Source organism: Sinocyclocheilus anshuiensis, unplaced genomic scaffold (assembly GCF_001515605.1).
Source record: "Sinocyclocheilus anshuiensis isolate Anshui unplaced genomic scaffold, SAMN03320099.WGS_v1.1 scaffold532, whole genome shotgun sequence".
NCBI classification, from domain to species: domain Eukaryota; kingdom Metazoa; phylum Chordata; class Actinopteri; order Cypriniformes; family Cyprinidae; genus Sinocyclocheilus; species Sinocyclocheilus anshuiensis.
In genome coordinates, this window is record NW_015555819.1 from 2,215,386 (window position 1) to 2,242,212 (window position 26,827).

The 26,827-nt window shown below is 37.1% G+C and overlaps 1 protein-coding gene across 1 annotated transcript in view; it reads right to left on the bottom strand.

The window, feature by feature from the left end:
• brsk2a (BR serine/threonine kinase 2a) overlaps positions 1–26,827 on the bottom strand; it is a 215,164-nt gene that overhangs the window by 46,696 nt on the left and 141,641 nt on the right. Inside the window, 2 exon segments of the mRNA XM_016469576.1 lie at positions 10,939–11,079; positions 15,387–15,472. Coding sequence (XP_016325062.1) covers positions 10,939–11,079; positions 15,387–15,472 — 227 coding nt within the window.

The window sequence follows — 26,827 nt, forward strand, 5'->3', positions numbered from 1 at the left end:
AAAACAAATATAAAAAACATAAAAACAAAAAGCAGAGCAAAGCAAAAAATAAAAAATAAACAAGCAAAAACAAACAAAAAACTAAGCAAAACAACACAAACAAACAACAAAACAAAGCAAGGCAAAACAATGCAAAACAAAAACACAAAAGCAAAAAAGCAAGGCACAACAACACAAAACAAAGCAAAATAACAAAACAAAAAACGAAACAAATATAAAAACAAAAAGCAGATCAAAGCAAAAAAACTAAACAAGCAAAAACAAACAAAAATGAAGCAAAACAACAAACACAAAGCAAAGCAAAATTACAAAAAAGACAAAATGCAAAACAAAGCATGTTTTGAATGTTTAAATGTAACAAAATAAATTAATACAGAAACTGTGAAAAACATAGTTGAAAAAATAACAGCTCAGATTAACACATATTTAGAAAATTTAAAAAATAATCTAGTCACAATTTCATAGGTAAATTAGCCTAACAAAGTTGTCTGAACAAACCTAGATTTTAGAATGTGAATCATTTATGTGATTACTGATGCAAGATTTTTGGTTTTGCTGTTTGCTGATTCATTGTTAGCTATTTGTAGCGTTGTGTGGTGTTTTTACTTGATGCTCATTGATCCTCAATATTGTTGATATTTAATTGATAATTGTTAATGTGTCTATATTAATGTATTTTCTTTATTTTACAAGATGGTCACTTCATCACATAAAAGATTATAGAGTTGTCTACTAAGCAAATGTAACTTTTAGTCTATGAAAATTTACAGTGTCACTCCAAGTGGACATAAAACGAACACACAAACACATTTATGAACCCGAATCTCACATGGGCTAATAAAAGTGAGCATTAAGAGATTTACACCTCAACGACGTTCATGGGACAAATTGCAAAGGTGGGGTTTATTAGCTGTCACACCGGTAACATCCATAACGGCTCTTTAAAGTCACTTTCTGACATATTAATGTCGTAATCTCTCCTGAACAGAAACTGTTTGTTGATATGATCAGCAGCTGACCGTATATTTTCCTAATCGAAGAGCATTGAGGCTAATTTCAATGCCTCTGGTCTGCAGGTTAATGGAGAAACGGGGCAAATCGAGCTGCATGTTAGTTTAGTTTTTGATAGTATCAGGTTTGTATTTGCCGCTGAGGCCCCAAATGTTTCCCTCAGTCCACCATGAGCTCTTAAATTGCATATTTATTGGCCCAGTGATAGTTTAAAATTGTAACGCACATGTTGTTATGTTGCTTGCTGATAGAGATCTGCATTTAAATGATGCTTAATATATTTTTTTATGGTTACAATCAAAACCGCAGTTCTGGCTGAAGTGTTTCTTCCTATAAAAACCTAATAAAGAGTATCTGTTCAGCATCTGCACGTCGAAGGATTGCTGTATTTATTATTACAAATACAAACGTGGCCTGCTGGGTCGTGCCTGTTCTGATGTGTTGTGTTTTGGTGCTTATCTGCAGACGACAGAAGTTTAAACTCAACTTAATTTCTGAAAGCAAGCCATCCTACTACCTTCATGTCTTCTCTAGACTGTCATATTTAACAAAACAGCAAAAAAATTCATTGTAATGAATGAATTAATTAATGCAATTAAAGAATACATTTTTAAATCAGTGAAATGAATGAACATGTATTTATAAAGAAATAAATTGGCCCAATTAGCACTCAAACAAGCTTTACATTATTGTAATGTAAAGAGCAGCAGGCGGCACATGCAATAGTACATTATCTATCTTAATCACATTCTGTTCACAGCGGTCTAATTATGAGAGAGTTTAATTACAGAACATGTATGTCTACATGTTTAGTGGTGCTTTGGCTTTTCTGCATGCTGGCTATTTAATGTTGGCTAATTTACTTTCTTAATGCGCATTCCTGGTATTACGTGCACAGTTTCTCAGTCCACACTGAGCTCAAGAACACTTTCTCCACTCAGTGGCATACTACAAAATTCGAAGACCCTCTGTAAAGGGTGACACGGACTCCGCCCAAAATTTATGACATCATGCATTTGTATCAGGTGCGAAATAGTGGAATATTAGTTTTAACCAACAGGTGCCAGTGGTGCAATTCTCAACAATTAACTGCAAACTCAATTAACTGCATTCCCAATAGATAAAATCAAATCATGTACCACTTTTTTTTTTAAGTCATAGTTCACCAAAAAATGAAAATTTGCTGACAATTTATGCAGTCTCATGCCATCCAAGATGTAGATGAATTAGTTTTTTTACAGTATAGGATTTGGATAAATGTAACATTGCATCATTTTCTCGCCAATGGATCCTCAGCAGTGAATGGGTGCCATCAGAATGAGAGTCCAAACAGCTGATAAAAGCATCACAATAATCCACACCACTCCAGTCCATCAATTAACATCTTGTGAAGCGAAAAGCTGCATTTTTGTAAGAAACAAAGTTTTTGACACAATTTTAACTTGTGCGTTTGTAATCCATAAGAACGCTTTCTCCATTGAAAAAAGCTGTCTTGCCTGAATCAGGAGAGAAATATGCACAGAAGCGAAAGTTAAAACGAAAGATAAACATATTAAAGGTGGAATTGTTTCTTACAAACACACGGCATTCCACTTTTCAAGTCATTAATTGATGGACTACAGTGGTGTGGATTGTGGATTATTGTGATTTTTTTATCAGCTGTTTGGACTCTCATTCTGACGGCACCCATTCACTGCAGAGCATCCATTGGTGAACAAGTGATGTAATGCTATATTTCTCCAAATCTGATGAAGAAACAAACATTGCATTTTGACAGCAAGACAAAAGTGATCGTATGTTTCCACCAAAAGCCAAACATGATGATTATCATCCATTACCACTGACAGTTTTCCACACATTCCCTGAATTGACAACTGGGATTTCACAGTGGGATCCAACACAGTGGTAACCTACAAAATCATTACAAGAGTCGAGATCTCATCCGAAACGTTCTCTAGTGGCACATAAAAACCTTATAACACAGCTGTGCACTCAGAAGGTCAAATAACAGAAGCAAAGAAAGTGCATTTGTGCTAATTTCAGATTTATTAAACAATCTCCTTGTGACTCTTATTACCACTGAGGGATCGAGGGGGTACTACTGTACAGATCTTCATATCTGGCCGTTACTTCTGAGTGTCAAGTGAGGCAATATTGGAAGAATCGGTAAAAATGGATTGGGCGAGTTTGTCCTTTCAGACAGACTGCTTGTTATATATGTATACTCTGCCTGACAGCTGTTGTCATACATGGACTCTATTAGTAGGTATATTTGGAGGAATATTCATGTCTAGCAACTCCAGAAGGACGGTTTCGTAGGTGGACAGAAAGACACTGAATGACTGAATGAGCAGTCAGCCTTCAGCTATTAAAACGTCTAAACCGTTCATGCTTCGAATAGCCATGTCAATCTGTCCATCACAATAAAAAACCAGCACCCATTTAAAAAAGGGTTTATATTTCAGGATAGAATATGTGTGGATGGTAGAACATGTGCTCTGTTCCAAAACTGATATGTAACCTTAAAAGTCACTGACTTATGAAGCAGCAGCTTTAAGGACCGGCAAATAGCCCTAGACGCAACGGATTCAAATGGAGTTTGACATTAGCATGTTGCTATGCTAAAAACATGATAAGGTGTGTAGCAGAGGTCTGCATTCCCGCGGCTCTCCCGTGGGAACCGACCGGATTTTTTGCGCCGCGGGATTAAATTCCCGAATAAAACGCGGTAGCGGTCGGTAACTCTGGTGTAATTTGAACGGGAGCGGGCGGTCTAAAATGGTGAACTTCACATTGGCCTTTAAAGCAGCATCAAAAACAAAACTTTTATTTACATTTTTATTTTTTTATTTTTTTTTAAGTAAATTATACACAGAAAACAACCAAAGCCACAATACACTCCGATTATAATCACAACATTTTGAGCGCTACAGTTCAGTGTGAGCTCTGGATTCTAACACATGCAAATGCTCCTATTATTATAAACAAAGCTGTCCACACTGCAGAATAAATCCTTTTAATTTACTATGCTTTGTTGATTTGAAAAGTGGTATTCTAGGTTTGTCACATTTCTTGCTTATAGTGTATATTGGGTATAAATTAGCGGTCTGCAGTCTCGCGGCCGCGGACCCGACAGGATTTTTTTCACCACGGGATTAAATTCCCAAATAAATCGCGGTAGCGGTCGGTAACTCTGGTGTAATTTGAACGGGAGCTGGCGGTCTAACAATATCCCGTTCCCGACGTCCATTTAGAACAGCATATCTGCGCTTTATTCTTACTGACCACCGGTACAGCTTGCGCTCAGGACTGTTATGCACGCGCTGCACGCATGCTTTAAACGTCACGCGTTTTATTTGCGTGGTCTGTGTGCAGCATGTGCATAACGATGCTCAGAGCAGGCTGTACCTGTGGTAAATATACGGCCCTAAGACAGAACAGAGCAGAATAAGGATGTAGCAAAGTGTGGATTGTCCTTGAAGGACGTTCAACTCGGTTTTGTTTATATTTTGCTTAGCCTATCATTTTAAGATGTCGTATTTATTTATTTTTCTCTGCGACACTTTTCCTACTGTGTTAACAAAAAAATGTCAAACGAATTTAGTATTTTGACAAGACGAATAAAAATAGCTAATAGGCTATTTTTGTACAACCTACATTTTTATTTATTTTTTCTCTCTGTGACACTTTTTCCCTATTGTGTTGTCAATGTTAAACGAATTGTATCCTGACAAGACGGATAAAAATAAGAAATACTATTTTTGTACATTTTTATTTTTTCCTACTGTGTTGCATAAAATATTAAACGAATTTTGTGTCTTAAGATAATTCATATAAATTCAAGTCAAAGTCAATAAATTCAAGACTCTTGACAAGACGAATAAAATAACATACAATTTTGTGCAGACTACACTTTTAACAATTTAAATGTGAGATTCTGGAAACGAGATCTAAATTTAGCGGGAACGGTCGGGTTGGGAAGAAAATTATTCTAAGCGGACAGCAGGTGAACAAAGAGTGAATATATAGCGGGAGCGGGTGGGTGCGGAATAGAACCTTGCGGAAGCGGGACTAAAAAAACAGTCCCGCGCAGACCTCTAGTGTGTAGGTGGACCAAACGTCTTATTTTTCCTGGACATGTCCTGTTTGGGATTTCTAAATTGCCTGTCTGGGTTTTGGATTTATTTTCCTATTGTTTTCATACTTGCTGAAGATAACGACTGAAAAGTAGTTTGACCAATAGCGTTCCCTTACGCGAAACTCTCGACTGTGCAGATTCCTATTTAAATGACTGGATGTCACCTGCAAAATTTAGTCAAATAAGTGTGAACATACCTATACTCTATATTGAGCATGCAAATCCACAACCCTAAAAATGGGGAAAATAGTAAATTTTTTAATTGAGTAAATAATTTCTATTGACACTGGAAATTAAATGTTCAATGAGTGGCGCTAAAATGTTAACGCTCGATTGCGGAAAACATGAGATAAAAATGTTTTTGCTGAAGCAACCATGTTATGTTAACTTGCTTCTACAAGTCTTTGAGATCTTTTATTGTGACTTGTGTTTAACAGGACTCACAAGTGTTGCTGTACCGGGTGCGCTACAGAGCAAGTTTACTACATTAGAAAAGCCATACATATGAAGCTGTTACATGATTCAAACATCAAACTGTATTGATTTACAAATCATGCACTATGGTAATTGTTTTCAGGTTATTATTGTGCAAGAAACTTCCCTAAAGTCAGTCTTTATTAATTGCTATCTGCCCTTGTAATCATAATTTGTGTGAAAAGGAATAAAAGTTGCTGGTGTTTCACCGCCACTAGTGTTCACTTCAGCTGGAAACTGTAGTGAATGTATGTTTTTGGAGCAAAAATGTCACAATGGGCACATTTTTCCAACGTTGCACAATTAATATTTATATCACCATAACGTATCAATTAACCCAAAAAAGGTGAAAGATTGAGGTGAAAATTATTGTAATTATGCATACAATGGTTAATTAGTGTAATTAATGCACATACTTAAGCATGAATATGCTGCCTACCATTTGGACCAGCCGTCACACACACCTGTGATGCCTTAAAATGCTGTCTAAGCAGGTTTCAGAAATTATAATATATAAGATGTGCTTGTAGGCAAAGCGAACAATAAAGAAAAGACAGACAACAAAAATACAGACAGATTGCAAGACAAACTGCGAGACGAATAATGAAATGGGAAAGGACGGAACTGTAAAAGTGAACACTGGGTGGGTATTTCTCCCATCATCCCCTGCTGACTGTCCCAGCGTGAGATCAGAGGGGCCGGGTGGCTCTCAGTCACATATGAAGTAAGCAAACAGCCGGAGAAGTGTGACAGCATGACAGGGACATTTCTCATGGCTGCTGCAGCATACTGCTCTACTGCTGCTCTGCGTGAGGCCTGCAGCTCTGAGAAATGAAGCAGGGACCAGAGACGGCAAGACACGGAGTCTGTGGGGCTCAGCAGACACACTAAAGGTGCACAAAAGAGAGCTTTATTGCTGATCTGAGATCAGAGTGTGGCTGCCATTCATCATATATGACAATCACATGGTGTGCATGATGGTGTGTTTATAACAGAAAGATTGTATTGAGACTGTATGTTTTATTTTCGTTAACTTTACACTTTCTTGTTTTATTTAATTTTATATATTTAATTTTATATATTTTTATTTTTCCATTTGCACTATTTAAGTGTATTTGTCTCATTAAATGTATTTATATATAAAGCAAACAATATATATATATATATATATATATATATATACACATTGAGAGAGAACTGATGCAAAAGTACTGGTACCATGGTTTGTTTGCATTTGTTTATTAATTTATTATTATTATTATTGTTTTTATTTAGCTAGCCCATTTACCATGGTAACACCATCATACAGTGCATCCGGAAAGCATTCACAGCGCTTCACTTTTTCCACATTTTGTTATATTACAGCCTTATTCCAAAATTGGTTAAATTCATTATTTTCCTCAAAATTCTACAAACAATACCCAATAATGAGAATGTGAAAGAAGTTTGTTTGAAATCTTTGCAAATTTATAAAAAAAAAATTTTTTTTTAAATCACATGTACATAAGTATTCCCAGCCTTTGCTCAATACTTTGTTGAAGCACCTTTGGCACCAATTACAGCCTCAAATATGTTTGGGTATGATGCGACAAGCTTTGCTCATCAGCATTTGGCAATTATCTGCCATTCTTCACCTCACCTCACCACCTCTCAAGCTCTGTCAGGTCAGATGGGGGCAGATGCACATTTTCAGGTTTCTCCAGAAATATTTGATTGGGTTCAAGCTCAGGCTCTGGCTAGGCCACTCAAGCACATTCACAGAGTTGTCTATAAGCCACTCTTGCTGTGTGCTTAGGGTCATTGTCCTGTTGGAAGGTGAACTGAGGTTCTGAATGCTCTGGACTGGGTTTTCATTAAGGCTATCTCAATATTTTGGGGCATTGAGCTTTTCTTCTACTCTGACGAGTCCCTCGGTCCCTGCTGCTGAAAAACAGCCCCACAGCATGAGACTGCTACCAGCACACTTTACTTTTGGGATGGTACTCTGCAAGTGATGAGCAGAGCTGGATTCCTTCAAACATGATGCTTAGAATTGAGGTTCATCAAACCAGAGACTCTTATTTCTCACAGTCTGAGGGTCTTTTAGGTGCTTTTTTGCAAGTTCCAAGTGTGTTTTCATGTGTCTTCACTGAGGAGAGGATTGAGTTTGGCCACACCGGCATAAAGCCCAGATCGGTGGAGTGTTGCAGTGATATTTGTGCTTCTATAGATTTCTCCCATCTCCACATATGATCATGGAGCTCAACTAGAGTGACCATCAGCTTCTTGGTCACCAGTCTAGACAAGGCCCTTCTCCATCAACTGCTCAGTTTGGCCAGGAGGCCAGCTCTCGGAAGAGTCCTGGTTGTTTTAAACTTCTTCCATTAAGGGTAACAGAGACTACAGTCTTCTGTGAACCTTCAATGCTGCAGAAATTTTTCTGTACCCTTCCTCAGATCTGTGCCTTGATACAATCCTGTCTCAGAGGTCTACAGACAATTCCTTGGACTTCAAGGCTTGGTTTGTGCTCTGACATGCACTGTTAACTGTGGGACCTTATATAGACAGGTGTGTGCCTTTTCAAATCATGTCCAATCAACTGAATTTAACACAGGTGGACTCCAATCAAGTTGTAGAAACATATCAAGGATGATCACTGAAAAAAGGATGCACCTGAGCTCAATTTTGAGTGTCATTGCAAAGGCTGTCAAGGATGATCAGCGGAAACAGGATGCACCTGAGCTCAATTTTGAGTGCCATGGCAAAGGCTGTGAATACTTATGTACATGTGATTTTTCGTTTTTTTTTTATTTTGAATAAATTTGCAAAGCTTTCAAACAAACTTCTTTCACATTGTCATTATGGGGAATTGTTTGTAGAAAATAATGAATTTAATCCATTTTGGAATAATTTATTTATTCATTCATTCATTCATGGGGATTAGGAGGGTTGGATGGGTTTCAAAGGGTCAGCTTGTTCTGTTTATTGTGAAGAAGATTTTGGGCAATTGCATATGACCCTTTCTATGCAAAATCAATATAAAAAAATAGCACCACAGTATTACCACCTGATACGGTTAAAGTACCACAGTATCACCACAGTAGTTTTTCTGAGGCAATTCTTTCATCTTGCCAGTAATATGGATACACACAAATGCAAATGTGTATGTGTGTGGCGTAAAAACCCACGGTGATACACTGATTACCCATAATACCTCTCTTTTATCTCTAAATAGATCAGCTTGATATCACTCTTACGCGTTAAATGAGAGGATTTGCTCCTTTATCCAGGTGTCAGTGTTTCAGAGCTGCAGCTCAAAGCAAAGTTTCTGCCTTCAAGTCACCGTTGTCTGAATGATCATATTTATGAGATGAGAGCACATGAACGGCACCATAACCCTCGGAAAATGTATTTGTGGCACTGCCAGAAGTTTGCCACAGGGGCTTCCTGAACGCTATGCTTTTGTAAGGGAATGTCTTAATTAGCAGTGAGGAAACTGGAGATTTCTTGGGTTTTCTGAGGCAAAATCATACCAGAACCTAATTGGTACTGATGATAAAGAGGTTTGATTATAATAACCGTCGACAAAACAATTTCGTTTATATATTTTATGTACTGTTGATGAAGAACTTGCAGAAAATCATTCTCTAATGACCATCCTTTGCTCTTCGTTTTGCATTTCGTCTCATTAGCATTAAAAAGTATTTGGCAGTAGGTGGAAAAAAATATAGAAAGTTTCATTTGGATTTGACCAAATTATTTTAACGCACATCATGTCGTAATTTTTCGTAAGCAATGCAGCATAAGTGCATTTATGGGGGTTAAAGACCATTTCACACTATTTGTCCAAAGTTTGCTTCAGTGCAACAAGGCATTTGCAAAACAAAAGGCTTGATTAAAGCTGATGACGTGGTTCAGAAGTCAATATTTGCTAATGATGTTTGCTAAAGAAACATGATCATTATACATCGTCGGTTAAGCCCTCACCTTTTTCAATTTTCATAACCCTGTTTTATGCTTCAGTGAACCAAACAGGACCAATTATCCAAAACAAACGAAAATACCAGCTTACAGAAATAACAGCTTCAGATATTTTGTCTGAATATTTGGTTTTATTGTGATGGCAAACTGTAATCAATTGGATGCAGAGTTTTTGGTTTAAAAAGTGCAAAAGCCACTGATGTGTGAAAAGCTATCAAGAAGCACGGTTCAATTTTCCTTTTTTGAGTTAAAAAATGTTTTGTCTTCAACTGATGTGGTCATGCTGTTTTGGCATATAACTAATAGCCTGGAAACACACAAAACGTGTCACTTAATCATCACCTGGACAATATCACATTCAAAAAGCAGTTCAGATGAGGACTCTGATCATAAATCAAGAAGAGAAACTATAAGAGGCGACGTGCCTTGCTTTGCCTTTCCTCGGACGTCTTTTGAGAGAAAAAAAGAGCTCGAGTCTGATATCTTGATATGGTTATAATCGAAAGCCCCGGGGTATGAATATGAATTTAACGAGCACAAGAGGGAAGAGCTCTCGCCAGCTCGCCGGCCGCCTCTAATCTATTAAGTGGGAAAAAGGTGGGAAAGACTAGGCTGGACTGACTTTTAGGACGCATTGCTGAGGTTTTGTGTTAGGATCAGCTTTTCTTTTGTGTTTTCTATCTGCTTCAGAACATTACAACCCTAATTCAGTACACATTTCCAGCTTGTTTGTGTAATACCTTTGGATTAATGTTGGAGACTAAATGTTCCCAACAACAATAAAATAAAAATGATGAGACTAACAAACAAACAAATCAAAATAATTCATTATTAATTTCAACCCTAATACGTTTCATATTTTTGACTTGTTTGTGTAGCACCTTGTGTTTGTGTTCTCAAATGGATGGATGGATGGATGGCTGGCTACACTCTTAAAAATAAAGGTGCTTCACGATGCCATAGAAGAACCTTTGTTGTCTAAATGGTTCCATAAAGAACCTTTAACATCTGAAGAACCTTTCTGTTTCACAAAAGGTTCTTTGTGGCAAAAGAAGGTGCTTCAGATCATAAAAAAGGTAAGAATGAGATGATTCTTTGACTGAATGGTTCCTTTGTGGAACCAAAAATGGTTCTTCTATGGCACCGCTCTCTTTCAAGCACCTTTATTTTTAAGAGTGTAGCAGGATAGATAATGAATGACTGGACAAAGAAAGAAAGAAAGAAAGCTATCTTGCCACAAATAGAGATCTTGGCACAGTCTGTAGTGGCTTATTGCTTTAATTGCCTCAATCTGAGAACACGACCATCATGATTTTCATTAAAAAACATATTCAGGAATGACTGCTCACACTCACCATATTGAGTGACTGTGGCAGAAGTCCAGAGCTGAGATGATCTGTCTGAAGAACTTTCGAGCTTCTTTGGGTGTTAATCGGCCCTTCTTTACCAGATAGTCAAACAGCTCTCCACCTGACACGTGCTCTAAAACCAAATACCTGCAAACAAGACCGAGAGAAATAACATTATATACCCTGACATGATTCTTACTGAAACAGGGAGTTTGTGCAGAACATATAGATGAGCCAGACTTTGTTTTATATAACAGTCCTTTTGTGTATGATGAACCATGGCTGAATTTGGAATAGCAGACATTGCGTACTACTTCTTAGATATAAAAATGAACTAAAAATATTAAGCTAGTATGCTAGAATGTTATTCTAAATTCAGCCCATGACTTACTTGCCCCGCCCCCTTAGTTACTGCTCCTCACTCGGACAAACAAATGAAGATGCTAACTGTCTTACAATGACAGCTGTCAGTGTGAAAACCTTGTCACAGGATGTTTTTTTTTTTTTATGGACACAGAAGGACCATCATTCAAGTGGGACTTAAATATGACATGGAGGGATAGATAAAATATATTAAAATAAATATGTAAAAATACAGATCACAATACAATTACAATTGTCACGATCGCAATGACAACATCCTGGATCAACACCGTTCATGTACTGCAGTGTAAGATTAAATTAATTTACATTTAACCAGTTTAATATGGAGAGGCACTAAAATGTTGACTTTCGTTTATGTGTTTTTGACCTACACTGTACATGACGTGAGAACAGTCTGCTACTTAGGTTTGTACGTTAGCATGGACTCACTAACTTTAACGTTAGCTAGTTTTAGCCAGAGATACCTTGCTAAAGCACAAGATGACATTATCGTTCTGCTTGAGCAGATGAAAATTGTAAATGAGAGAATACGGCAACCAGAAAATTTACGTTTTCGTCTTCATTGGGATTGGGGTTGAATGCTTAGGGACATTTTGCTCTGTTTTGTTTGGGTTTAGGAAATGGAATAAAGTATAAAGTATAATAAGTACCACAGGCACATCGTTTTATTATTTTTGTAGCATAAACACCATCAAACCGATGAAAGCTTCGGATCTTCCAATGTTTCTCTATGGCGCTGAAACCTAAAGATGTCCGAGTTCCGGTTCGTGTGCAACTGATACTCAACTGCCATTGGCTCATCTGCGTTCGAGGGGAGGGGCTTACCAATAAGTCAATTGTTAGTCAGAGGCAGTTGGTATAGAGTGCAACCAGGGGCGCCGTAAGGGGGGGGGGAGGTTAGGACAATTCTAAGGGCCCGGAAAGTGGGGGCCCGAGTGGATATGCTGTCCAGGGGGCCCAGAAACTGTAGCGGCACCCCCGAGTGCAATTGTTGGGTTTCGGTGGTTAAAAAAAATTTATACATTTAGAAAAAAATTGTTTCTATTTTTTTTCGAACAGGAGAACTGATTTTGTACGATAATTTATAAACCTTTAAAGAAAGACCTACTGTAAGCTATGAGGTTGTAATCGATAGTATATGCTATATACATATTTATATACATATTTTTAAATAATCACATTCACTAGCAGAATTCCTGGTGTAAAACTACATTACCCATAATTCTGCTGAGGAATTCCACCAATCAGTGAATTGCAACAAGCAAATTGAGCCAAAAGATCTCTTTTAACTCCCTTAAAGCACTGCAAATTATGTAATGTGGCTCCATCCAAAATCACATACTTCCCTACTATTAGGCAAAAAACAGTGCACATTTGATGGACACTTAACTATCCCATGAGGCCACGAGAGAGGATTTGCAGTAAATCAAGCAACTGACAAATGTAGATTACATTCATAGTCAATAGTGTATATTCTTCATCATTTATAATTTATTTACGCCATTCGCAATACTTCATGGGATTGTAGTTTTTTCCCTCGTGGACAAAAATTTGATTGGACTAGCCGCAGTCCTGCAGAGTTCAGCTCCAACCCTGAAAAAAAAAACTCACCTGCCTATAGCCTTAGTAATCCTGAAGACACTGATTAGCTTGTTCAGGTGTGTTTGATTAGGGTTGGAGCTGAACTCTGCAGGACTGCGGCTCTCTAGGACCGAACTTGCCTACCCCTGGACTAGACCATGAGTCGTCAATATTTTAGGTACATTTTTAAACATTTCGGTTTGTAAATACTTAGGAGAACACTAGCATGTAAAGTGAATACCATCAAAGCTAACAAATATGGATTTCATGAAGTCTATACAGAAACCTGATTAACAGAACTAATACTTTCCTGAAGACGCTTTGCAAAGCATCTGTTGAAATCTCAAAGAGAATAGACAATTTCATCCTCCTAGTATGGGAGATATTCGTTTAAACAAGCAAACTGCGTCGAGAGTGATTCTCTTTGGTTAAAGGTTGTAATACGCTGAGAAATACTGGACTGACAGCTTCCGTTCTACAGCGGCCGAGCGTCGAGAACTGAGAATGCACAATGGAAGGTGAGTGTGAAGATAAAAGGGATACCAGCAAGTAAACACGATAAAACTTTTAGTGAGTTTTAGTTTTGTTAAGTCTCCTTGACAATAACGTGATGTTATGGTTTGAAATTAGGCTGTTTCTGAAAGATGTTCTGTCAGGGAAAGTTTGGAGGAATAGAGCATCTGAACGAACCGCACGTTTTTAAGTTTCTGTGGAGAAACTGTCTTCAGATACAAACACTCACACACTACGAGTCAAAAGAAGTGAGTTGGTGTCATAAACAATAATTAAACAACATTTGAGCATGTGTGTGCTACTCTTCCGAACCAAAACAATAGCCAGCGAGTGATTTGTATCTGTATTTAGATGCTGACAGCTTGATGTCATACTTGGTTAGATTTACCTCCACTCGATTCTTTCTTTTTGCAACTAAACTGAATCTCAAGCCAATAAATTTATCACTCTGTTTAATCACTGCCAATGCATTTTCAAATGCTCAAAGGATACAAACGCAAGTGTGAGGTTGCTTTTACACAATAGCTCAATACACAAGTTAATGCTGAGATACTTACGTTTTAGACATACAGTATATTGCGATTTATTTTGTCTTTTTTGCTCCATAAGCAAAATTAGTTCCAACTGAAGTAACAACAATCAACCGCAGCTGCTCCGAGCAACACATAAGAGGTGCTTTCAATCATTGTTTGAACAAATCGATTGAGTCAATGATTCAATTAATCATTTGGCGCCACCTACTGACGTAACCTTATAGAGTCACTGAAAAGAAGTGTTAAGAACACAACACTGTGTTATATAGCGTAGAATGACTGTCATATTCATATACATCAACCGCAGCTGCTCCGAGCAACGCATAAGAGGTGCTTTCAATCATTGTTTGAACAAATCGATTGAGTCAATGATTCAATGAATCATTTGGCGCCACCTACTGACGTAACCTTATAGAGTCACTGAAAAGAAGTGTTAAGAACACAACACTGTGTTATATAGCGTAGAATGACTGTCATATTCATATACCATGTTTTATGCATAGTAAAAGCAATAAACATGGTAAAAAGTGCAGTATTACCACGATAAGTGATGTGAATTATAAAACCCGTGGAGTGCTTCCAAACTGACAAGAATACATAGAAGTGACGAGGTAAACAGAAACAAACAACACGATTGGTAGTGTAAGATTACTTTTACATAATAGCGCAAATTAATAAAGAGAATCATATTTTAGACATATATTGACATTTGTTTTGTATTTTTTGCTCCATTAGCAAAATAGGTCAAAATGAAGTCACAACAATCATCCAAAGTGTCTCTGAGTAACACACAGTAGAAGTGATTCAGCTCTTAATGAATCAGTGTTTGAACAAATTGGTTGAGTGAATGATTCAATTAATCACTTGTCGCCACCTAGTGAAAGTCACTGAAAGAAGTAATAACACCATGACACTGTGTTATATAGCGTAGAATGGGTCATATTCATATACCATGGCAAGAATGGTAAACATGGTAAAAAAAGTACATATTACCATGATGCCAAGTGATGTAAAAAAATATGTATAAAACTCATGCGGTGCTTCAAAACTGAAGAAAATATAAACAAATGAGTTTATAACTCACTTGTTGAGTAAACAGAAATGATGAGGTAAACAGAAATCATTTTTATGAAGATTTGTTGATGTCAAAAAATGCTATGTGAATTATCATGGTGTTTACATGTCATGAAGGATGACTCGTGGCCCCATTAGCAGCTTAGCTGCTTCACACTTTCATCATTAGGAGTGTTTTAGCACCAGCAGAATCACTTTCTTACAAAACATTTTAAGATCAAACACATTTACACTTGCATTTCTGCCAAACTTTTAGACTTATAGACACCAAACTTTGTTTGTTTTTGCTCTACACTCACATTTTGGGTTTGCAATCCTGATCATATTTCATCTTTATTAAATAATTATTTATTTATTTCTTATACTTACAAATATTTATTATTTTCGTAGACGTCGTGCAACTTTAATACATGTGGATGTTCTATTAGCTTCAAGATGGCGATCTCTCGCTCCACCTGTGGAGAAATAAGATAAAAAAAGCTATTGAATTCACAGCACCAATAATTCAACTATAGTAAGCAACAATACTAATCAAATAAAACGTAACATTTCATTCATTCATTTATCTATCTTTCATAAATGAATACTGACAAAACCTATAATGGGTACTTTAACTACACATTGTCATACAAACAATCAGTAGTTAGATATAAGATCAAGCTGCATATTTCTGATTCACTAAAATAACCGACTTATTGATGTCATTTTTTCGGGAATCGACCTGTACTGGCCACGTTGTATGTTTTTGATTCACTAAAAACAATTGTCTCATAAGATTCATTTATTCATGAATCGGACTGTACAGTGTGGGGCATTTCCCAAAAGCATCATTAGCTAACTATGTAGTCGCAAGTTCCATTGAACTTGGTCACGACGGAACTTGCAACCATAGTTCCTTTTGGGAAACCCTGGTCGCATTTTATGTTATTGATTCACTACAAAGAATCGACTCATTAGAGTCATTCACTCAGGAATCAGACTGTACTGATCATGTTTTAGGTTTTTGATTCACTAAAAATAATAGACTCATTAGAGTCATTTATTCGGGAATTGGACTACACCAGCTGCACTGTATGTTTCTGATTCACTAAAAGAACCGACTCATTGGTGTCACTGCTCGGGCAGTGTATGTTTTTGATTCACTAAAAAGAATCAACTCATTAGAGTCATTCATTCAGGAATGGGACTGTACTGGTCGAGTTTAATCACTAAAAACAATTGGCTCTTTACAGTCATCAATTTGTGATTCAGACTGTACTGGTAGTGTTTTATGTTTCGGGTTATGTTTCTATGTTTCATTAAAAGAAACGACTCCTTGGAGTCATTAATAAGAAATTCTGATTCACTAAAAGAACCAACTCATTAGAGTCATTTGTGTGAGAATTGAACTACACGGATCGCTGTGTTTTACGTGAATAATTTAACCCTAGCTAGACGGTTTGGCCAAGCCAAATAGACAACATTTCTGTGATTTGGACCGAGTGACCTTCAATATGTCACTGCAACTGCAATGTTTGAACTGATACTGCAGTATTTGGGACCTGAGAGCAGCCAAATTGCAACTTATCCTCCATCAGACGGCTGAACTCTGAGAGGTTTCATAAATGTAAAATGAAAAATGATGACAGATCAGCCACAAAACCCTCAAGTTCAGATGCCCATGTCAAGTAGAGCAGACCTTTGCAGAATTCTTCAGGAACAGTCCATAGTGCTACTTTGATACATAAGCATCCTTGTCAGTCTATTGAATAGACTATGCTTATAAATGGATTCCCACATGCACAAGATAAACATATTTTCTCATTGAATCAAGCTTAGGACGACTTATAAGGCGAGTCTACATGAAAGATCTCTCTGACCTGACAGGGAACCAAAGGAAATCTTAAAATCGCAAAAGAACTGAGCTCATAAGTCACAGATCGAACCTAAGATTGTGCCAGTTGTAAGCAAGACAATCATGTTTGATTTACATCACTGTCTTCTGGAATAATCCTAGCATGCACACCTGCCACTGCAGATCAGAGTGGAGGATGGGGACGTAGACGATATTTCCCGAATCCACCTGACCCTAATGTTCCACAGCAGCACTTTGCTCGTGCCTCTCGAAACCTCCTGAATTACTTGCGCTCATCCAACCTCACTACACTCCAGTACAGACCGCTCATGTGACTCGAGTCAGCGGTCCCCAGTGCTTTGAACTCTGTGGAGTCAGCCTTCAAGCTTCAGTTGTAAATCTGCAGCTTGACTTTGACCCTGTTTGCTGTTGACCTTTGAAATCGCAGCCAGATTTTTTTTACAGAACATCTGCATCATGCATGACACAACGACACAAAGTCATTCAGAGAAAAACATTCCTAACTCTAGAAGATCCCACCACCACCTTGAACTTAATGAAAATTTCCACCACATCTCAGTTGATGTTTTGTGTTTGAAACATTCTCTTATGAAAATTACATTTGAACATTTTTGGAATAAACGGACCACCTTCTTAATCTTGCTATGGTTAAATTAATTGGTATTTTGCTACATTGAATTTTATGCATCCTAAATACATCAAATGAAATAATAATTTCACTTTTTTGCATAATTTGACACAATTAGACAATCCAAACTTGACTGGAAATGACACAAAAATATTCTGCTCACAAATATTTTTTTACCTTGATATTTTACTCTTTGGGTTGGTAAGATGTTTTTGAAGTGTCTTATGTTCAATAAGGTTGCATATATGTGACCAAAAATATAGTAAAAACAGTAATATTGTGAAATATTATTACAATTTTAAATAATTGTTTTCTATTTGAAAATATTATAAAATGCAACTTATATCTGTGATCAAGAAACATTTCTGATGATCAATTTTAAAAACAGTTGAGCTGCTTCCTATTTTTGGGAAACCATGATACATTTTTAAGGAATTTTTGATTGATTATATGTTCAAAACAACAGTATTTGTTAAAATATAAATCCTTTGTAACATTATGTCTTTACTATCACTTTTGATCAATTTAATGCATCTTTGCTGAATAAAAATAAAATAATAATGTTATTAAAAAAAAAAAAACTCTTGCTGACCCAATGGAAAAGTAGTGTACCTCCTTATTTTATTCACACATATATCATGTTTCATCTCAAGTTCTACACTGACATTGTGAAAGAAATCACAAACTTTTGAAAGAAAGAAAAAATTATGGTGGAAACGATGATGAAAAAAATATAAATAATTAATTAAATTATTAATGGTTAAAAAATATATTAAATGATTGTGTCACAATACATTTGACATTTGTTTATGAGTATTTCACTCGGATTAGATTACCATAGTTTGAAAAATGTAATAATTCTTATATTTTTCATGCATTTTAATATTGAAATAATCTGGGACAAGAATAAATAAAATCCACAATAAAATCATACATACAGTAAGTGCCATTTGAAAATTTAAAAGTTACCAAGACTTAAACGTGAACTTTATATAACATAAGAAAAAGCTCAAATCTGTTCGTTTTAATAAAACCAACCCCTGGGACATAAAGTACAACTGAAAGTTAAAGAAACCCAATTCTGCGGCCCTCAGGTTTGTTCCCCACGAGGAGAACGATCACCATTGTTCCCTTCAGCAAAGCACTTAAACCCAGGTTTCTCCAGAGGGGACTGTCACTGTAATCATTTGTGCCACTGCTCTATGCTGAAGTCGTGGAAACACATTCGGTCCTGCTATATGTGGCAAAAACATAAAGATCCTGAGCCAAGCTAATCCAATCTGTCCTAACATTCTATAACTAGCCTCAGTATTCTGGTAAATACCTGGATTGATTTGGTTTCATCAACTGACATCATCTGCACAACATTGAGTCAAAGTCCTTCACTTGCTGTTTTAATCAGGCATACAGATGTAATATGACTATTCAGGGAGTAAACAATCTGGCCAATGGCTGAAGAGAGAGCTGGAACAGCCACGGAAATCCCGGACAAAGCCATCTTGACAAACGTGGCACCAGACCAAACCTCACTGAATGGCTGATCCAAAGCCAGTCTGAAGAGCCAAGCAGTGGAATGTCATTCAACACAAGGATGTGCCACAGGATCTCTGCTGAGCATAAACTGCACTCAGGGGCTTGAGGAAAGCCATGGGATGAGAAATCTCTACTGCTGAAGACTACTCAATAAAAGCAAATGAAGTTAGGCTGAGGAGGTCTATAATAGCAAGAAAAAGCTATCCGTAAGCATTACAGCAGCATTCATCTCAATGGCAGTAGCTCAACAGGCACATGCCAACTTGAAAGTTTGTGCGCTGGCAAATTTGATCAATTCCGGAAACTTTTTTTTTTTTTTGAGCAAATCACATAAGCTGTAAAAAAGTAGTAACCATCAAGTAAAAAGTAATAACATATTTTTAATCACACTCTGAATATGTATGCGAGTCTACATTATTCTCTCTCTCTCTCTCTCTCTCTCTATATATATATATATATATATATATATACACATTTAAATGTCATGAATTAATTCATCGGGTTTTTGGGGAGTCGCACAACATGACATTTTACCACCTAAACTAAACTTGCCTTGTCATAAAAAGGTCAAATTATGGAATATGTTAACAGACTTATTGACCAAGACACACAAAATTGATGTAATTTGCTATTTTATATTATTTGTTTATGCATGTTGGTTGCACCACATGACTTTAGTCATGCCTCTTGTGCAATTTCAAATAATAATAAGCAACAAAGCAGTTTTGTTCATTTAATTTTATTCTAAAACAGTAATAAATCAGGTGTTATTTTCAAGAATTTCATCATTTTAATCTTTTTTCTTCATTATTATATCAGAACAGTTCACCTTAACCTTTTCGACTATGTAAAAAAATATTTGACCCAGATGCCCTAAATCTGTCGTCTCAAAGTATAAAGGTCTAAATTATGAAATGATTAGTGCTAATTAGACTGTAAATAAATTTTAAAAGTTGAAGCTGAAAGTGGTACAAATAGTGATTGCAAATATCGATTTTAAGCACTGATTGTCTATGACAAGCCCTTGAAATAGCTCTTCTAAATCTGTGAAACTTGGAAGCTCCGCGGCAGCAGTAGCGTGAATTTATTCCTCGTGATTAAAATGTTGCTGCAAATGAGCCTGACTCTCTCCTCCATCCATTAACATCATGTCCACCCTACGCTCGCCAACTACTCATTGCTCCATCTTACCATATTGACCCATTCCCTCAAAATGTCAGTTTGCCGGCACCTGTGCACCTACTTCTATGAATAACCGAGCGTTAATTAACTCTACACATCTGTGTGCATGCAGCCATCCAATTTCCATATAACTTCATTAGTGAGTTATTACACTGGGACTGGCCTCGACTCCACGCCACTTTGAGTCAACGAGGGCCGGCGGAGATTCGGGTTCAGGTTGCAGGTTCTTGATTTGTGGGAGTGAGTTGAGATGAAGGCAATCAAGCGAGCCAAATCGTTAAAACGAAGGCAGATCATTAGATTCGAGCGAGAACACCTCTGCGTGTCGGTGAGTTTGTGAGCTCTTGCGGGTCACTGGGTTTCGAAGTCTGATAATTAGTGATAATGTAACTGCCGTGCTGTAATAAAGACCAAAGTGAACCTCATTTTCTGAAACGACCCTGAAAAGTATCTTTCAACAGTCCGACGTACAATGTCAAGGTCGAGTAAGTGCGCGAGACTGACGCTAATCCAAATTGGTTGTTTGACTGGGAAATAATTCGTCTTGTAGATTCTCTCACACTCATTATTGAGTTGGTAACTCAAAATGTGCAGGAATCATTCGCGCAAATTCGCTGATCATTATTGGTCTGTGGAGAGCAGTCATGGAGGTCATCTCCACTCGAGCTAAGGGAGCTAATGATTGAATACTACTAAAGGTTTTTTTCATGCTAGCTTTCTTTTTCATCTTTTTTTGTGGAAACAAGTTGAGTTTGAGAATACTGTAGCTTTGCAATGATACATTTTAAAGCTAAAACACACAGGAGTTCTTTAAGGGGTTCAATATAATTCATTATGCACAATCATAGTGTAATTTCAAGGTACAGATGGTGTGTTGAAAAGGGGTAATAAAACATCCCATGGAAAGGGGGTCTGGAAATGGGATGGTTTAGATAAATTAACCATGGCGGAGTGCTAAACCAACAGCTGTTTCAATCCAAGTGTGCTTTAGAGCCAGTTGGTTGAAATTTCCACACAGGAGGCTTCATTAGCGAAACAGCTAGAGTGGTTTGTAAACCACTATCTTGGCCGTAGTCTAGCACAGGCATACATGGCATGATTACAGCGAACATTCAGCGTAATTCTGCAACTGAATGTGTTTTATTGTAATTAGAATCGGTATATTATCAACAACTCCTGACATTCAACAAACGAGCTGATACTGAACAGCTAACATTAGCATTAGCGAAGTAAATAAACATTGACAACTTTAACAGTAACAAGATTTTTACAATTTCTGAGCAAAAAGTAATTGGTACTTACCCTAATGTCACAATGCTACTGTTTTCCAGGTAGTTTCTTAGGGAGTTCTAAGTGGATTTTAGTGATTTTCTATGATTTAGCACCAGTTTACAATGGAAGTATTCTTTTTTTTTTTTTAAGATTTATTTTTGCCTTAACTGTGACAGGACAGATCAGAACTGAAGTGGGAGAGTGAAAGGTCAGGAAAGGTCCTCAAGTTGGGATTCGAACTCGGGACGCCCGTAGCGCAACGGCGCTGTATGTCGGCGTGCTGCCCACAAGGCTATCAGCACAGACACAATGGAAACATTCTAAGGCCAGTTTTTGGTTTTTAATATTGCAAGAAGAAATGACAAAAAATAAGAAGAAACTACGTTTTGAGTATGGCATAAAATAAAGGCATCCTAATAATTTTAACGAGGTTAAATGCTGCTGCTGTACGAACTACAAAAGGTGCCTTGCTCTAGCACAGAGCCACGGAAGGGACAAACAGTGTCAAATAAATGCTGAATAATACGATGGTTTGACATTACACTGAGAGAAGCCTTTGAAAATAGTGTGTTTAAATTGACATGTGACCTTAGAGTTTGGTGTTCCATGGTGCATTGGATGCCAACTTTGTTGTTTTATTTTAGACCTGAATCCTTCTAATTTGTTCGCACTGAACAATTAAGCCAGTACTTATGCAATAATAATCAGCTTCAACGATGGTTAATTTTTCTTGCTCAAAGGCATTCCCATGGATACCGTTTCTAATGCTGCAGCTTTGCTCCTACTTTAGTTAATTAGGGTAATTACTTAGCTAGCAAGGTAAATTAATTGTATAGAGTTAATTCAAAATGCTTTAATTGCATAACAAAAATGTGTGGGTTCTCAAGACATAAAGAGATTCTTGTAAAGATTGTAAAGCAGTAAATACAAATTATGGTAATTTACTTCCCCTAGTGGTTGGGAGCAACTTGAAATGCAGTGTTTTACAAAAGCTCCCTTTCTGCTTTTGTCTGCATTCTGTCTGCAAAATGATTAAATGTAAATGTAAATGTAAGCTCCCTTTCCAATTAATGAGGTTGTGTTGTGGACTAATATTGTTGTGTTGTGTTACCCAGTGACCCGTAATATTGTTACGCTTATCTGTTTTCTTAGCTTGGTCAGGTTGGAGTGTTAGCCAGTTTTAAAGAGGCTTTAGGCACATTCTAGACTAGCTGAAGACCAGTTTGGTAGGGCAAGAAGACTAGCTTAAACCAACTAAGGCCAGCAAATCAACTCATGCTGGTTTAGCAGGGAGGGATGTGCAAAACTACAAATTTTCAAAATAGCTTTTCGTGGCTCAAGTTTCTAAATATATTCTGCTAAAATAGTTTCAGCTAACTGTCAACATGCTGAAACCCTTTCTGAGAAGTTGTATCTCTTCATTTATCGCCTGTGAAGCAGTTGCTAAAATATTAAAGATAAAAACAACTAGAACCACAAACAACTAAGAACAGCTAAAATCTCACAAGTCAACCTTATAAAGGCCTTATAGACATATGATTAGTGCCCTATATTTTCTGTATGTGTTTTGTATGCAGCTCATGGTATTTTTATAGCTATAAAGGATGTTTATGACAAATATTAGCAGTGTAGCGTTATTAAACATACAAAGAGTGCATGTGTCTGCTTATTAATCAAAATCAACTATAGATCACAACTGGAAGTTTTTACAAGCACTCGATGATAGTTTAAAGTGGGTAAGCAAATACATTAATAATTACACACACTTTCAAGTGTAGCTTGATGCTAATTGTACTTCTAATTATTAATTATATGTAGCCTATTCTTGTAAGCATTATAGATAGTTTGTGTTTCTGGTGTAGAACCAAACTTTGTTTAGCTTAATATAATGATGTATATTCAGCAGCAGACGATGTTAAATCCATTTACGAGATACATATCTGAGGACAAATGCATAGTTGGTCGGCGCCACCTAGTGTGCAGGCGTGAATTAGCAGAAGGCGAACATTTGTTTTGCATTCGGTGTGAAAAACCCGTTCATTGGCAATTCACCTCGCTTTTTCGAATCACGCTCAGTGTGGAAAGGCCTTTATGGTGAGTACTAAACTTTGCTAATGATATTGTGTTGTGCTTCCCATAGCTTGTTTTGCTGTTAGTAATGCTTTGATAATCCTGTCATGGAAAAATAAAGATAATCAAATGTGGCCAAAATTATTAGAACACTAGTATTTTCACCAGCTAAAAAATGGTTTTAAGTCAGTTATTTCTATCTTTTGCTGTAGTGTGTCAGTAGTAAATATCAGTTTACATTTCCAAACATTCATTTTGCTATTAATTGTAATAATGCAGTGAGATTTTTGTCTGACAACAGCCAGTCTGTCTGGAATGACACGAAGAAACAGAACAAACTGAGACAGACTAAATCCAGACTTAAAACCATTTTTTAGCTGCTGAAAATACTAGTGTTCTAATACTTTTGGCCACCACTGTATATGTGTGTGTGTGTGTGTAAATATTTCTTAAATATATACATGTATGTGTGTGTACACAGTACACATATGTGACCCATGCTGGCAAAATGAGTAGATTTTTTCATTTTGAGCTGCCGGCAAAAAAAAGCAAAAAATGTCGATTTTGGTCGAATCTGAGATTTTCACAAAAATGTGTTCATTAAGCCCTCGTCTAGTGATCCCAGTGCTCCAAATAGTAATTAAACATCTAAAAGTATCTTTATTTGTACGTTTTCTGAGAGGAGTACCTTTTCTCCGCTCGCTTCTCATGCTGCCTCTCATCCGAAGCGCATGCATAAAGACGACAGACACCAACAGCGCTCTATCCCGATACACATATACAGAGATTTACAGTAGGTTAAATATATTTAAGTATTCACGCAAACATAATCTGTTATATCTTAAGTGAACGTTTGGGGAACTTTTGGGGAAAAACATCACATGTGTAACATTATATAAGATCCGTGCATTACACTATGTCTTAATATATAGGCTGTCTGTCTCATTACTGTTAATCAAACAATAAACGAAAAGAGGGAATCACTCGCTGCATGATTGAACTGCTTTTGTAGTTTTAATAATCAATTTATTTTTAATGAACACACTTAAGTGATCTTTACATTTTACTACTCATTTTTCTTACTTGAATGCTTATGTTTAGATGTGAAATAAAAGTAGGTAATACACTTGTTTCTTTCTTATATTTGCTTATTTTTTGCATCGGTTCTTATTTATAACAACAAAGATAATTCATCATTAATCTAGTAATGATTATTAAGAAAAGAAGTAGGGGAAAATATGTAATGTTGCAAGGTGATTTTGCTTTCGTACCTTCAGAAAACTTTAAATCAGTTTTTCTCTAAATGTACTTTGCTGACTCCATCGACTTCAAACAGGTGTAACGCAGTAATTTTTTCGCCCCATTCCAACATATCACACATCATTTTGAAGGTCTAGTAATAGAGAATGCAAAAATAACAAGAATTCAGTTTTGAAAATTTGCTCATTGTGACTCATTTTGCCAGCACTAGTCACATATATTATGTAAACACAAACTTTTGGATATGATTAATCGTGATTAATCGATTTGCCAGCCCTATTTTCAATATAAATAGAAACAGTATACACATACTACAATGCCACATTTTTTTTTAAATGATGCAAACATTAGCATTAGCAATCCAAACAAATATTGACAAAACAACAACATTTACAGTAACATAATTTTTACATTTTCTGAAGAATATCTCAGTGGGTACTTGCATGTACTAAACTTACTAATCAACTTTATTAATCAACTAGTAAGTTACTGGATTAGTAGTAAGTTTCATTTCTGTTAAAGTTGTTGTGCTGTTAACCTGTGTTAGGTTTGCTAATAGCATTATGTTGCAACTCACATTGCATGTTCTGATGACTGTAAAATTTTGACAGAAAAATAAAGATAATTGTTTATTTATTGCAATGAGAATTGCTAAAGAAACCGAGAAGGGTCTGGCTGCAGCTTGGCGCTTGCACTCTCAGACGTGCACTCTCAGGCTTGCATTCCCAGACACTTGCGCTTCCACTAGCGACGTCACTTGCAGTCTTTTATTTTTTTTATTTTTTCTGCAAGTGACGTCGCTAGCGGAAGCACAAGTGTCTGAGAGTGCAAGCCTGAGAGTGCACGTCTGAGAATGCAAGCGCCAAGCTGCAGCCAGACCCTTTTGAAGAAAACGGAGAAAAGACTCCGTGTCAGAGGAGCACAGAAGTTTGATCAAGACCTTGCAGAACAGAACATGAGAAACTATTTCATCCACCAAAGTAGAGAAGATGGACATGCCGTCATGTCAAATAAAACGTCGCTAGCTTCACAAGGAAGGAATATCTAGTCTCGCTGCAACTAAAAGCAAAAAGTGGAGTGATACATAATGAAACAATCAGCAACCATGTTCAGCAACTGAGCACTGTAGGACCCATAGTACCATGATGCTGTGCTGCCATTTTTTCCTCTTTTCCCTTCATGATGGAATCCCAGAGCTCTATCACTTACTTTCAAGACCAAGAGCCCTTTACGTACCATGAGATCACAAAGGGAGTGACAGACTGACAGCCATGAATCAAAGTTGCATTTGGCCATTTGATCTGAGCTCATTCCTCTGACTCTGATTCTTCCGATTTTGGAAAGTTGTGTGGTCCTGGAAAAGCACAAAGGGGAAACATTTGGGCTGAGTTAAGCCAAAGCGCATCTATTCCCCAGTCGTGGTGCTGATGGTGCGAGCCATGTTGGTGCCCTGGACCTTAACCGCATCTCTGTTCCTCATTAACACAACGTGTGCTGAGTGTGAATGTTCTTTGCAGTGAGCAGAAGCCATAGCGGTGTGAACACAGCTGTTAGCATTGCACAGCAGTGACAAAGACAAAGATAACTGGAGGAGAAATGCAGGGGGAGGGGGGGTATATTGTTGGTGCGACTGCTCTGTTAGTGCGGTTCATTTGAGTAAGTGTGAACGCTGCCGCTGAACCCTGGTGCGTACCAAACAAGCGGACTGAGACACCTAAAAAGACGGGTCTCGGTCCACTTAAAAACTAACTCTGGTGCGGTTCGAATGAAATATGAATGCAAAATGGACCAAATACTTATAAACGAACCAAAAGCAGGAAGTAATGTCAAGATGCGACGCTATGCGACATGATTTGACGGCACGGAATGAGCAGTGTAACCAGAACAAAATGAGCAGAGGGCAAACGTGGAGCAACGATGAGATAAAGTGCCTTTTATGAGCTCCTTGTGAGTTTGCAGATGGTGAAAATAAAATTATATGTACACGCAAGAATGAGCGCGCTTAGTCCA